Below are 11,293 nucleotides of genomic sequence, written 5' to 3'. Positions count from 1 at the left end.
ATGGGATTAATAATCCCTGTTCTCAAAAGAGGGAATCCCAGGTTCCAAGGAAGGAGAGCGTCTTGTCCAGGTTCAAATGGCTAGCACCCCCAACACTGAGCCCAGTGCTCCCAATTCTCAGTCATCCAATCCCCTTAGTTCCCAAAAAAGGAGGCGGCTCGGGGAAAATAAATAAAGTTCTTTATTACATCCTAATCACACCGTAGAAATGGAGATTAAATATGAAGCCGAGGAGAAAGCAGGGCCCTTTCCCCTCCACTCCTCAAATCCCACATCCTGATCAATAAATACCCCTCCCTAGAGATCCAGAAGTCCCAGTCCCAATATAGTCCAGACTGAAGAATCTTGGGCTGACCCCCCCTCGTTTTGCAGAGGAGGGAAACTGAGGCCCACAGAACCACCCAGCAAGTTCATGGCTCGGGGGCCCTGCAGGTCTCCTCTGGCCTCCCCTGAAGACCCTGGAGACGGCATCCGGGCGGCTGGACTCACACCTGGACACGGTAGCCCCCGGCCCGCCGCCGGCAAAGCCTCCGCACGCCCACCCAGTACAGCGTCAACATGACCACCCAGTAGCCCACGTAGGCGCCGGCCCCCGCGGCCAGGTGGCAGGCCTCGGCGGCGCGGGAAGGGCCACTCCAGTCGGCCCTGGCCTCCTGTGCCACGCTGCGGATCAGGCCCCCAAGCAGCAGCAGCGCCCAGAGCGCCAGGGGCAGCAGAGGGACATAGTTAGCGGCCAGCTTCCTCCGGCCCGACGTGCCCCAGCCACTCTGGTTCATGGTGACCAGCGCCAGGAACTTGGCGGGCAGGAGGCCACACATGTAGAGGGGGGCGTAGAGCGACAGCAGCACCATGCGCAGGCAGCCCCGCAGCCAGGCCGCGAAGGCCGCCTTGGCCAGCGCCACGCCCTGCACGCACAGCAGCACCCACAGCAGCGCCCACGGGCGGCCCGCATAGAACAGACGCAGCACGGTGGTCGCCACAAAGAAGGGGAACAGGCCCGAGACCACCGCCTCGTAGGTCATCCAGGCGTGATGCCGGTGCCACCAGAGCGCATTGTACAGCCACTCGCGGAAGTACGACTTGGACCAGCGCGTCTGCTGGCTCAGCCAGCGCAGGAACGATGCGGGCGTCTCCGAGTAGCAGCGCGACCTGGAGGTGTACCTGCACCAGGGTGGGGAATGAGGGCGTCGCTGCGTGCTCCCCGGAGCCTGGGCAGGATTCTGGGGGCAGAAATGGCCACTGCGGATGGCCACTGGGGGCGAGTTTCCTAACCTCTCTAGGCCTCAGTGTTCTCATGTGTAGACTAGGGTCCATAATGGTTCCTAGGCCTGGACATAGTTCCTCACTCCTGTGATCCCAGCACTTTGGGAGGCTGAGGCATAAAAGGAGTTCAAGACCAGCCTGGGCAGCAGAGTAAGATCCTACGTCTACTAAATAAACAAATAAATACGTAAGCACCAATGGGCGGTCTACAATGGCTCATGCCTGTAATCCCAACACTTCGGGAGGCTGAGGTGGGGAAATCGCTTGAAGCTATGAGTTCAAGATCAGGCTAGGCAACAAAGTGAGACCCTATCTCTAAAAAAATTAAACATAAATAGCCAGGCATTTTTGCTTTTGTTTTTCTTTTTAGAGATGGGGGTCTCACATCACAGGTGGTGCGTGCCTGCAGTCCCAGCTATGTGGGAGGCTGAGATGGGAGGATCACTTGGGCCCAGGAGTTTGAGGTTGCCGTGAGCTGTGATTGTGCCCCTGCACTCCAGCCTGAGCCTAGGCAATGCAGCAAGACTCTATCTCAAAAAAAAAAAAAAAAAAAAAAAAAAAGGGTTCTTCTCTGACAAGGACATTGTGAGGATTGAATGAAGATTAAATGACAAGTGCTTGATAGTATTTGCTCGATAACCGTTAGCTACTACTGTTTTTACTATGACTAATACCATTACTATTGCTGTTTCTAATATCATGTTGGTTACTGACACTATTACTAATACTATCACTAACACATTACTAATACGACCATGCTTACTATTACTGGCAGGCCCTACAGTGAGGAGCAAGATGGGCGTGGTTGCTACTCTGGGTAGTCTGTGTATTCGAACTTCTCAAGGGAGCCATCAGGCCTCCTTCCCGTGTTGTGGCAGACATCATTAATCAGTCCCTGCGCAGTTTCCAGCCAAGCCCACACAAGACTAGAATCCCGGGCATTACTTGACAGTGTCCGGTCTCCTTCCGCTATATCACTTGGCATCCTCAATGGCCCGTCTGCTTCCGACCTTGCCTCCTGCAATCCGTACTCAAAACAGCTGCCAGAGGAATCCCACTACAACATATCACTTCTCTGCTTAAAACCCTCCCATGGCTCCCTCATCTTACAGTCCTTTCGTGACTGGGTCCCTCATTAACTCTCCATCCGCCTCTCCTAATACTCCCCCAGCTCAGTGCTCCCCATCCTACCTCAGGCACTCCACTTAACACTTCACTCCCCACCCGAAAGTTCCTATCCCCCCACCCCCGGCATTACTGATCTCCGTAACACATATCATTAACATACTGTATGTTCTACTTAGTAATTATCGTGTGTCTCCCAAACTGATGTAATCAACTGGTGTCCCGTCTATCTATTGCCGTATCCCTGCAGCTTAAATATTCTAGGCACCTAATGAATATTTGTCCAGTGAATGGATGCATGGATTCCCTTGGAATATCTCAAGTTGTCTCTGGGTCTTTCAGTGGGCCTGGCTTCGCAGAAATCACTCTCCCCTGAACTTCACTTGGTCTAGCTCATACTCCCGAGTCTCATGGAATCATTGAATTACCCGTCTTCTCTTGAAGAACATACTAGAGTTCGGGTACTCCGCTCCTCTCACTTGATTCTTTTTTTTTTTTTTTTTTTTTTGAGATGGAGTCTCACTCTGTCGCCCAAGCTGGAGTGCAGTGGTGCAATCTCGGCTCACTGCAACTTCCGCCTCCCAGGTTCAAGCGATTCTCCTGCCTCAGCCTCCTGAGTAGCTGGGATGATGGGTGCAGGCCACCACACCCAGCTAATTTTTGTATTTTGAGTAGAGACGGAGTTTCATCATGTCGGTCAGGCTGGTCTCATGATCTGCCTGCCTCGGCCTACCAAAGTGCTGGGATTACAGGCGTGAGCCACCGCGCCCGGCCCCTCACTTGATTCTTTCTCCATGGCTCTGTCACTAGTTAGATCCCAGGCCATCCATTTGTTTCTTGCCCTTCCCACTTCACTCCCCACTGTGCTACCTTGGTTTCCATGGCAGAACCAAGTCACCCTCTCTCAATTCTAGGTGGAGTTCTCCACCCTCACCTTCCCTCTCTTCGTGGCATTCACTGCATTCCATGGTTCAATGCAAATGCTGCCCTGGTACCTCATAGTGTCTTCCACTCTCCCCTAATATTTCATGCGGTAGAGTCCATTGGCTCATGGCAAATGGCCCCCCTGCCCCTTATGGTATCTTCCTCTCTCCTCCAGCGTCTCCCTTGGTAGCGCCCATTGTCTAGTGAGTTACTTTGGATTTGCAGAACTCCCAGCATGCACACACACCCGGAGATACTCATTGGCCCCTACACATCCCCGACCACCTGGTCCCCTCAGCTTACTTGGTAGCATAACCCATGCTGAGCATGCGGTTAGTGAGGTGTCGGTCATCACCAAAGGTACAGTGGGTGCCCAGGAACTTCTGGTTGTACCAGGCCTCAAGAAACTGCTGCAACAGGTTGTTCCTGTATAGGCCTGGGTGGAGGGGAGGTGTGAAAGAGTGTCAGCCTCTGCGGTCACCAACGCCAACTCCAATGCTGTCTCCAGCCCCAACCCCATCTCCAGTTCCAACCCCATCCTTGGTCATCAGCATCGCAATCTCAGCACTGCCATCTCCAATCCCGACTCCAGTCCCCATGCTGTCCTCAACCTCATACCCACTCCAACCTGCCTGTCATTGAACCATGCCCACCCCAGTCTCATCACCAATCCCATATCCATTCTCAGACCCATCCAAAACCCACTGCAACCTCAAACCTGGCTCCAACTCTGTCTTTGACTCCAAGCCTATCCCATCTCCTTCCCCAGCCCCAACTTCAATCGCCATCCATATTTTCCTTCTCCAGCCTCACTCCCCACACCAAACCCAGCTTGAGCCCAAGCAGGATCCTCACCACCAACTTCCAGTTTTATCCCACCCCCAGTTCCTGCCCTGCTCCATCTTTGCCCCCAACCCCGGTCACATCCTCAGCCCCATCCGGCTTCCCTTCCCTCTTTCCGCCCCATCCAAGGCTCTCCCAGTCCCTGCTCGTGCTTACCTAGGGGACCGCTGATGCAGGACACGCAATGGAAGTAGCTCTGGCAGGCCCGCTCCACGTTGAAGGCGACCCAGTACCGCAGGCTGCTTAGGAAGCTGACCCAGGAGTCCAGAGGGTTAAGGATGCGCACGTCCCCGCCAACAGCCCCTACGTGGGGGTCCTCATCCAGTACCCGCACCAGCTCCAGCAGCGCCATGGGGTCCAACCTTGTGTCGGAGTCACAGACCTGTGAGGTGGAAAGGGCCAGGATCAACACAGACCCCTGCATCAGGCTGATGCTTAAAGGGGGGCACCAGGGGAGGCAATGCCACTGAGACACTCTGCAACCAATCTGAACGTAATTGTGAGATTTTTTAGTCATTTTGAATGTGTAATCACAGTTTAATATGTACTTCCAGATGCACATCCTTGTATGAACATGAACCATAAGACATATACAATCTCCTCTGGTGTGTGAGACCCCTAACTGGCTACTAAGCAATAGAATATGGCAGAAGTTATGGGAGATAACCGCCATGATTCTACTACCTAATATGGAAATGGTGAATGGGTTTTGCAATGTAATTAAGTCCCCACATCTCTTGACTGAGTATAAGTTAATCAAAAGGCGATTATCCTGGGTGGGCCTGGTCCAATCAGGAGAACCCTTTAAATGCAGAGCTACAAGTCAGAGACTCTCCTTGCTGGCCTTCAAGAGGCAAATGACTGCTACCATGAGTTCTGTGGCTGCAAGAAAATGCATTCTGCCAGCCAACAAATACATAAGCTTGAAGGATAACCCCAAGCCTTAAAAAGACCCAGCTCCACCTGACACCTTGATTGCAACCTGGTGATATCCTGAAGAGAGGACCCAGTTGAGTTGTGCTGACTCTTGAGTCATAGAAACTATGAGAGAATAAATGTGTTTTGTTCAAGCTGCCAAACATATGGTAACTTGTTATGCAGCAATGGAGAGCTAATATAATGCATTAGAATCGCTACACCAGGCCGGGCACGGTGGCTTATGCCTGTAATCCCAGCACTTTGGGAGGCCACAGTGGGCAGATCACCTGAAGTCAGGAGTTTTCGAGATCAGCGTGGCCAACATGGTGAAACCCTGTCTCTACGAAAATGCAAAAATTAGCTGGGCATGATGGCAGATGCCTATAATCCCAGCTACTGGGGAAACTGAGGTGGGAGAATCGCTTGAACCCAGGAAGTGGAGGTTGCAGTGAGCCGAAATCGTGCCTTTGCACTCCAGCCTAGGTGACAGAGTGAGACTCTGTCTCCAAAAAAAAAAAATTGCTACACCAAATGCGATGGATGAATGAGTAAATAAATGAAATTAATCTCTATATTGAATAGATGGTGGAACACATGAATGAAATAATCTCAACACTGAATAAGGGTAAAGGGAAGGAGGGAAGAAGGAAAGAAGAAAGGGAACAAATCTCGACATTTAATAGATGAATGAATAAATGAGTAAATAATCTCCATATTGATAGATGGGTGCATGAATGAGTGAGTGAAGAAAAGCATTTCTACACTGAATGAAGTAAGGAAGAACTTAATTATCTATTGAATGGATGGAAAAGTGGATGGATGGATGGATGGATGGACGAATCTCTATACTGAAGGAATGGATGAATGAATGGGTACGTGAATGAATGAGTGAAAGTATCTGCCTACAATGGGTGGGTAAACAAAGAAAGGAAGAAATGACTCTATATGGAATGCATAAATAAAGGAATTAAAAAATGAACGTTCTCCAGACTGGATGGATAGATGGATGGCTGAATGAGTGAGTGAGGAAGAGTTTCCACACCGAATGAAGAAAGGCAGGACTTAATTTTTCACGGAATGGATGGATAATTGAATCAGTGGATGAATGGATGCTGAACAAACGAATCTCTATATTGAATAGGATGGATAGATGAATGGATGAGTCAAGAACGAGTGAAATTGTCTCTTCCTGGAATGTGCAAGTGAATGAAGAAAGGAAAGAACGCCTCTAAATTGAATGAGTGAATGAATGAATGAATAAATGAACGACTGCTCTCCCTGTGGGAAAAGGGCTAGATGGGTGACGAATGAATGAGTGAAGCAAAGAATCTCTCCACTGCATGGATGAATGAAGAAAGAAAGGGAGAGATTCATCCGAATCCGGACACTGAAGGAAAGACCCCAGGAACGTGGGATTCAGGTGTTCGGGTCACGAGTGGGCTGAGGGCGCCTCCACTCACCTGCACGTAGTCCACGGAGTCTCCGAGCGCCTTGAAGGCCGTGTACATGACCTCGCGCTTGCCGCCCCAGCGCTGCGCCACGCACACGCACCTGCGCGTCCTCACCAGCGCCTCCACCGCCAGCCGCCCGGGATCCTCCGCCTCCACCTCCCGGTAGACTCCGGCGCCCGCCGCGCCCGCCGCCGCCGCCGCCGCGGGTTCCCAGGGCTGGTGGTAGTTGCCGTCCCACACGTACGTGGCGGGGTCCTCGTCGGCGAAGACCTCGCGGAACATGTCGACCATGTACAGGTCCTCGGCGCGGTTGCCGTCCACCACCATGAGGACGCGCAGCCGCGCGCGCGGGTACAGCAGGGCGCGGGCGGACGCCAGGCACTGGCGCAGGTACGCGGGGTCCTCCTGGTAGGCGGAGATGGTCAGGGCCACGCTGCGCGCCGTGGCTGCCTCCGGGGGCCCCCGTGCCGCCGCCCGCCGCGCCGCCGCCGCCACCCGCCGGTGCTCCAGGTACGCGAAGAGGCTCTGCGCCACCAGGTGCGCCGAGAGGAAGGCCCCATAGAGGCCGAAGGCCAGGAGGCCGTGGCGGTCGGAGGCCAGCGGGACCCCGGCGGCGTAGGCCCAGGTCATGAGGCCCAGGATGAGCAGCGCGAAGGCGACGGTCAGCACGCGCCGGGCCAGGCCGGAGCAGCGACGGGCCGCAGGGGTGGGCTTGGGCGCGTCCTGCGGGGAGCCGAGAGGGGAAGGGAAGGGGCGTGAGTCCCGAGGGCCTCCACGGGAGAAGATTACAAAATCCCTCCGTCCCTCCCTCTCCCTCCCTTCCTCACTCCCTCCCTCCCTCCGTCCCTCCCTCCCTCCGTCCCTCCCTCCCATCGCCCCTTTCTTCCATCCTCTTTTTATTTCTTTCCTTTTCTCTCTTTTCTCTTCCTGTGTCTCTCTTTTCTTTCTCTCTGTCTGTCGCTCTCGCTCTCCCTTTCTCTCTTTCTCTCTCCTTTTTCTTTTGAGACAGGGTCTCACTCCAGCCCAGCATCACCATTTCTACGCGCTGCAGCCTTGGCTTCCTGAGCTCAAGTGATCCTCCCACCCCAGCCTCCCAAGTAGCCAGGACCACAAGGCTGGAGTCACCGTGCCTTGGTAATTAAAAAAAAAAAAAAAAATTCGGAGTCTTCCCATGTTGCCCAGGCCCCAGTCTCCCTAAATGCTACCAATACAGGCATAAGCGACCAAGCCCAGCCTGATTTTGTTCCTTCTGATACAACTTTTTTTCCAAGTTTTGAAATCTCTTAAATCCATGAGGACGATTGCATGCAATGGAGTGTCACAATTTAATTACCAGGGCGTTTCCCTCTTCTTTCTTAGTGGCACACAAAATGAGGATTTATCTCCCAATCAAAAGTTCCTTAGGGTTGAGACAGTAATAATAATATGTACTACGAAACCAAAATGCTAGGTACCAGTCCCTGCTCTAAGCCTTTTAGATGAACCAATTTATTTTAATCCTTACAACAGCACTATGAGGTAGGTACTGGTATTGTTATCCCCATTCTACAGATGAGGCAACTGAGTCACACGGAGGTTCAGCAGCTTGCCCAAGGTCATCCCTGGAAAGCAGAGGAGCCAGGATTTGAACCCTAGAAATTGAATCATTAAACCTCAACCTAATACACTGGCTTTGGCCCTCGGGAGAGCCTTGGGGGGTAGATGGTGCTCACTACCACTGTACAGGTGGCCAAACTGAGGACAGAGTAGCCAGGCACGGTGGCTTGACAAGGTCAGCAGCCCACGGTGGAGGAATCTTCTCTCTGACTTTCCAGAGGCACAGCCAGGTTTTCCTTTCCCACTGCCCAACTCCCCAGCAGAACCAGGTGCCCCAGTCAATGCTGCTGGAAGAGCTCAGAATCAGGGAAAAGTACTTTTTGTGTGCCAGACCCTACTCTCCAACAGGAGGCAAGGCACTGTGGCTCACGCCTGTAATCCCAGCACTTTGGGAGGCCGAGGCAGGTGGATCACCTGAGTCAGGAGATCGAGACCAGCCTGGCTAACACTGTGAAACCAAAATTTAAAAATGAGCCGGGTGTGGTGGTGCACACCTGTGGTCCCCGCTACTCAGGAGGCTGGGGCAGGAGAATCTCTTGAACCCGGGAGGTGGAGGTTGCAGTGAGCTGAGACGGCACCACTGCACTCCAACCTGGGTGACAGTGCGAGACTCTGTATCCAAATAATCCTAATTATTATTATTGAGACAGGATCTTACTGTGTTGCCCAGGCTGGTCTCGAATTCCCGAGCTCAAGTGATCCTCCTGCCTTGTCCTCCCCAAAGTGCTTATAGGCATGAGCTACTGCATCCAATCTGTACAATAACCTTATAAGGTAGGTACCTTTACTGTCTCCTGTTACAGATGAGGAAACCGAGACACAGAGAGGCAAATACTTTTACCCAAGGTCAGTCAGGTACTAAGCAGAGTCAGGGGTCAAATTCAGGCAGTCTGGCTCTGGAGTCTCCTCTATGCTAAACTGCCTCCTATGCCACCAGTTCCTGCCTCCTAGGCTGACTGTGGGTTATTTAAGTGCGTCATTAAGGTGGAGACCTTTGTGTCCAATACAGGTACCACCAGCCACGTGTCTCCCGAGCACTTGAAATGCAGCCAGTGTCACTGAGCAACTGTTTTTAATAGTATTTAATTTTAAATCACTTAAATTTAAAAACTCTTATTTGATTCAGTTATTGGAAAGCTTTTAACTATGTTTGGAACAAGTTGCATCTAGGATGCTCCTTTTATAACTGTAAAGTTTATAAAATCTAAACCCAGATTAGGTATTTCCAATGGAAAGGTAACATCGAAGTGAGAAGTGCCATAAAAACACACTGGATTTTGAAGCCCAAGTCTGGGGAAAAGAAAGTGAAATATCTCATTCACATATATTGATTACGTATTGAAATGATCATATCTTATACACAGCAGGGGTCAGCATGCTAAGACCTGCTACTGCCTGCAACCTAAGAAATTTTTTTTAATGTTTTTAGATGGTTTTTAAAAGCCAAAAGAAGAATGTTTGTGGAACATGAAAAATATGAAATTCAGATTTCAGTGTCCTTAAATAAAGTTTTATTTGCACACAACCACATTCATTCGTTTATACATGGTCTGCGGCTGATTCCACATTTACAACATCAAAGTTAAGTACTTTCAAAAGAGACCAGATGGCCCCCAAAAGCCTCGAATATTTAATATTGGGCCCTTTACCAAAAAAAAAAAAAAATGTGCTGGCCCCTGACACACTGGGCTTAATAAAAATACATTATTAATATTAATTTCATAATTTTGTTTTTGTTTTTTCAAATGTGGCTAGAAGAGAATTTTAAATTAGATAGTGTAGATTTTGTTATGTTTCTACAGGACAAAGCTGAGACAGAGTATTTAAGCTCTCAACATTAAACCTTATTCTTTTCTTCCTGATTCCTCTTTCTCTCTCCCTTTGCCTCAAACACGGCCCTGCCTCAGTTCCCCGAGGGCAGCGCAATTCATGCTGGGGACCCAGAAGGTTGTGATCCCAGAAACACAGATGAACACACGTGTAGACACACACCCCCACACGTGAACTCACACATGATGAGCGATAACACAGAATGAAAATATTCGTGTTCTACGGGACGGCCCCAGACACCCACTCAGGCCAAACACAGTGATCCCACGACCTCCACCGACAGCCACACAGGTGAACCTGTAGACACACACCCCTCAGTAGGAAAAAGCACACCAGGAAGAGATGCTTTCGTGGCCACAAACACACAGAGACCCACCTGAGAGTCTGGGGCAATGGGGTGCACAGGGAAGACTGCAACAGAAATAGCAGCTGACTGTCAAGCTGATACTGAGCCAGATGAAACTGCCATTCTCACAAGCTGAGAGCAGCTCAGTGTCAGCAATTTCATTTGGTTCAACTTAGTAGCTATTGAGCACACGAAACAGAAATCCATTCCCATGTGCCACAGGCAAATCCAGCTCTCTCACTCAGTCTCTTTCACTTGCTCTTTCTCTCTGCCTCCTGGGGAACACAGACATACCCGGATTTATAGCAAGATACACAGGTACAGAAATACGGACACGTCACGTCTCACCTACACGTACTCGTGACGGTCACCCACCCACGGCAGGGTATACCGGAGATGGAAACCTGCACACTCAGCCTCACATGCTCACTGTCCCCCACACACATGTGGTCACTGATACGCACATGGATTCACACACACACAGTTCCCTAACACATGGTGGTCACACATATGGCGCGCGCACACACGCGCACACACACACACACACACACACACACACACCTGTCTCATCGCAGTGGGTCTGACCAGGCTCTCTCTTCTCTCCGGCTTGCTCTCCCAGCCTCTCTGTGGCCAGAGAGCTGGAGGGGGGTCATTTGAAGACCAGCGCAGGCGGGGGCGGGAGCCAGCGCTGACGTCAGGCTAAGCTGGGCCAGGGGCTCTGAGGTCACGGCCCAGCCGGGCAGCTCCACCCGCTTCCCGCTATGACTCCCACCCCCCTCAGCCAGGCGGGCCTCCCTTCCCTGGCCCCCCATGTCTCCCCGTGCCCCTCCTCTAGTCCTCTCTGCCATCACTCCCCTCCTCTCCCGGCCTCTCTCCTCTATTCCTTCCCTCTTCCTCCCCTCTCTTGTCCCTTGTCTCCCCTGATTTTCCTCTTCCCCCTGGCTTGCATTTGGGGGTCCCCTCAGCCCCTTCATGCCCTATCCCTGTATCTCCCTCC

The 11,293-nt window shown here is 51.6% G+C and overlaps 1 protein-coding gene and 1 long non-coding RNA gene across 3 annotated transcripts in view; one reads left to right on the top strand and one right to left on the bottom strand.

Moving 5' to 3' along the window:
* Nucleotides 1–163: 163 nt before the first annotated feature.
* On the bottom strand, nt 164–7,599 carry HAS1 (hyaluronan synthase 1). Its single transcript, XM_039466389.2, has 4 exons — nt 6,534–7,599; nt 4,312–4,537; nt 3,616–3,748; nt 164–1,161 (listed from the first exon to the last, which is right to left on the bottom strand). Exons 1-4 carry the CDS (start codon nt 7,395–7,397, stop codon nt 486–488), a joined length of 1,899 nt encoding a protein of 632 aa, XP_039322323.2. The 5' UTR covers nt 7,398–7,599; the 3' UTR covers nt 164–485.
* Nucleotides 6,849–11,293, top strand: part of LOC141581245 (uncharacterized) — a 13,559-nt gene continuing 9,114 nt past the window's right edge. Inside the window, exon 1 of one of the 2 annotated variants that reach the window (XR_012513756.1) lies at nt 6,849–6,914. This is a non-coding gene — a long non-coding RNA (uncharacterized LOC141581245). Of the gene's footprint in view, nt 6,915–7,582; nt 7,659–11,293 lie in introns of those variants that run through there. The other variant, XR_012513757.1, reaches the window with a different exon arrangement.

The sequence above is a fragment of the Saimiri boliviensis genome, chromosome 14 (genome assembly GCF_048565385.1).
Source record: "Saimiri boliviensis isolate mSaiBol1 chromosome 14, mSaiBol1.pri, whole genome shotgun sequence".
Lineage (NCBI taxonomy): Eukaryota > Metazoa > Chordata > Mammalia > Primates > Cebidae > Saimiri > Saimiri boliviensis.
This window is presented reverse-complemented; position numbering and strand designations above follow the sequence as displayed.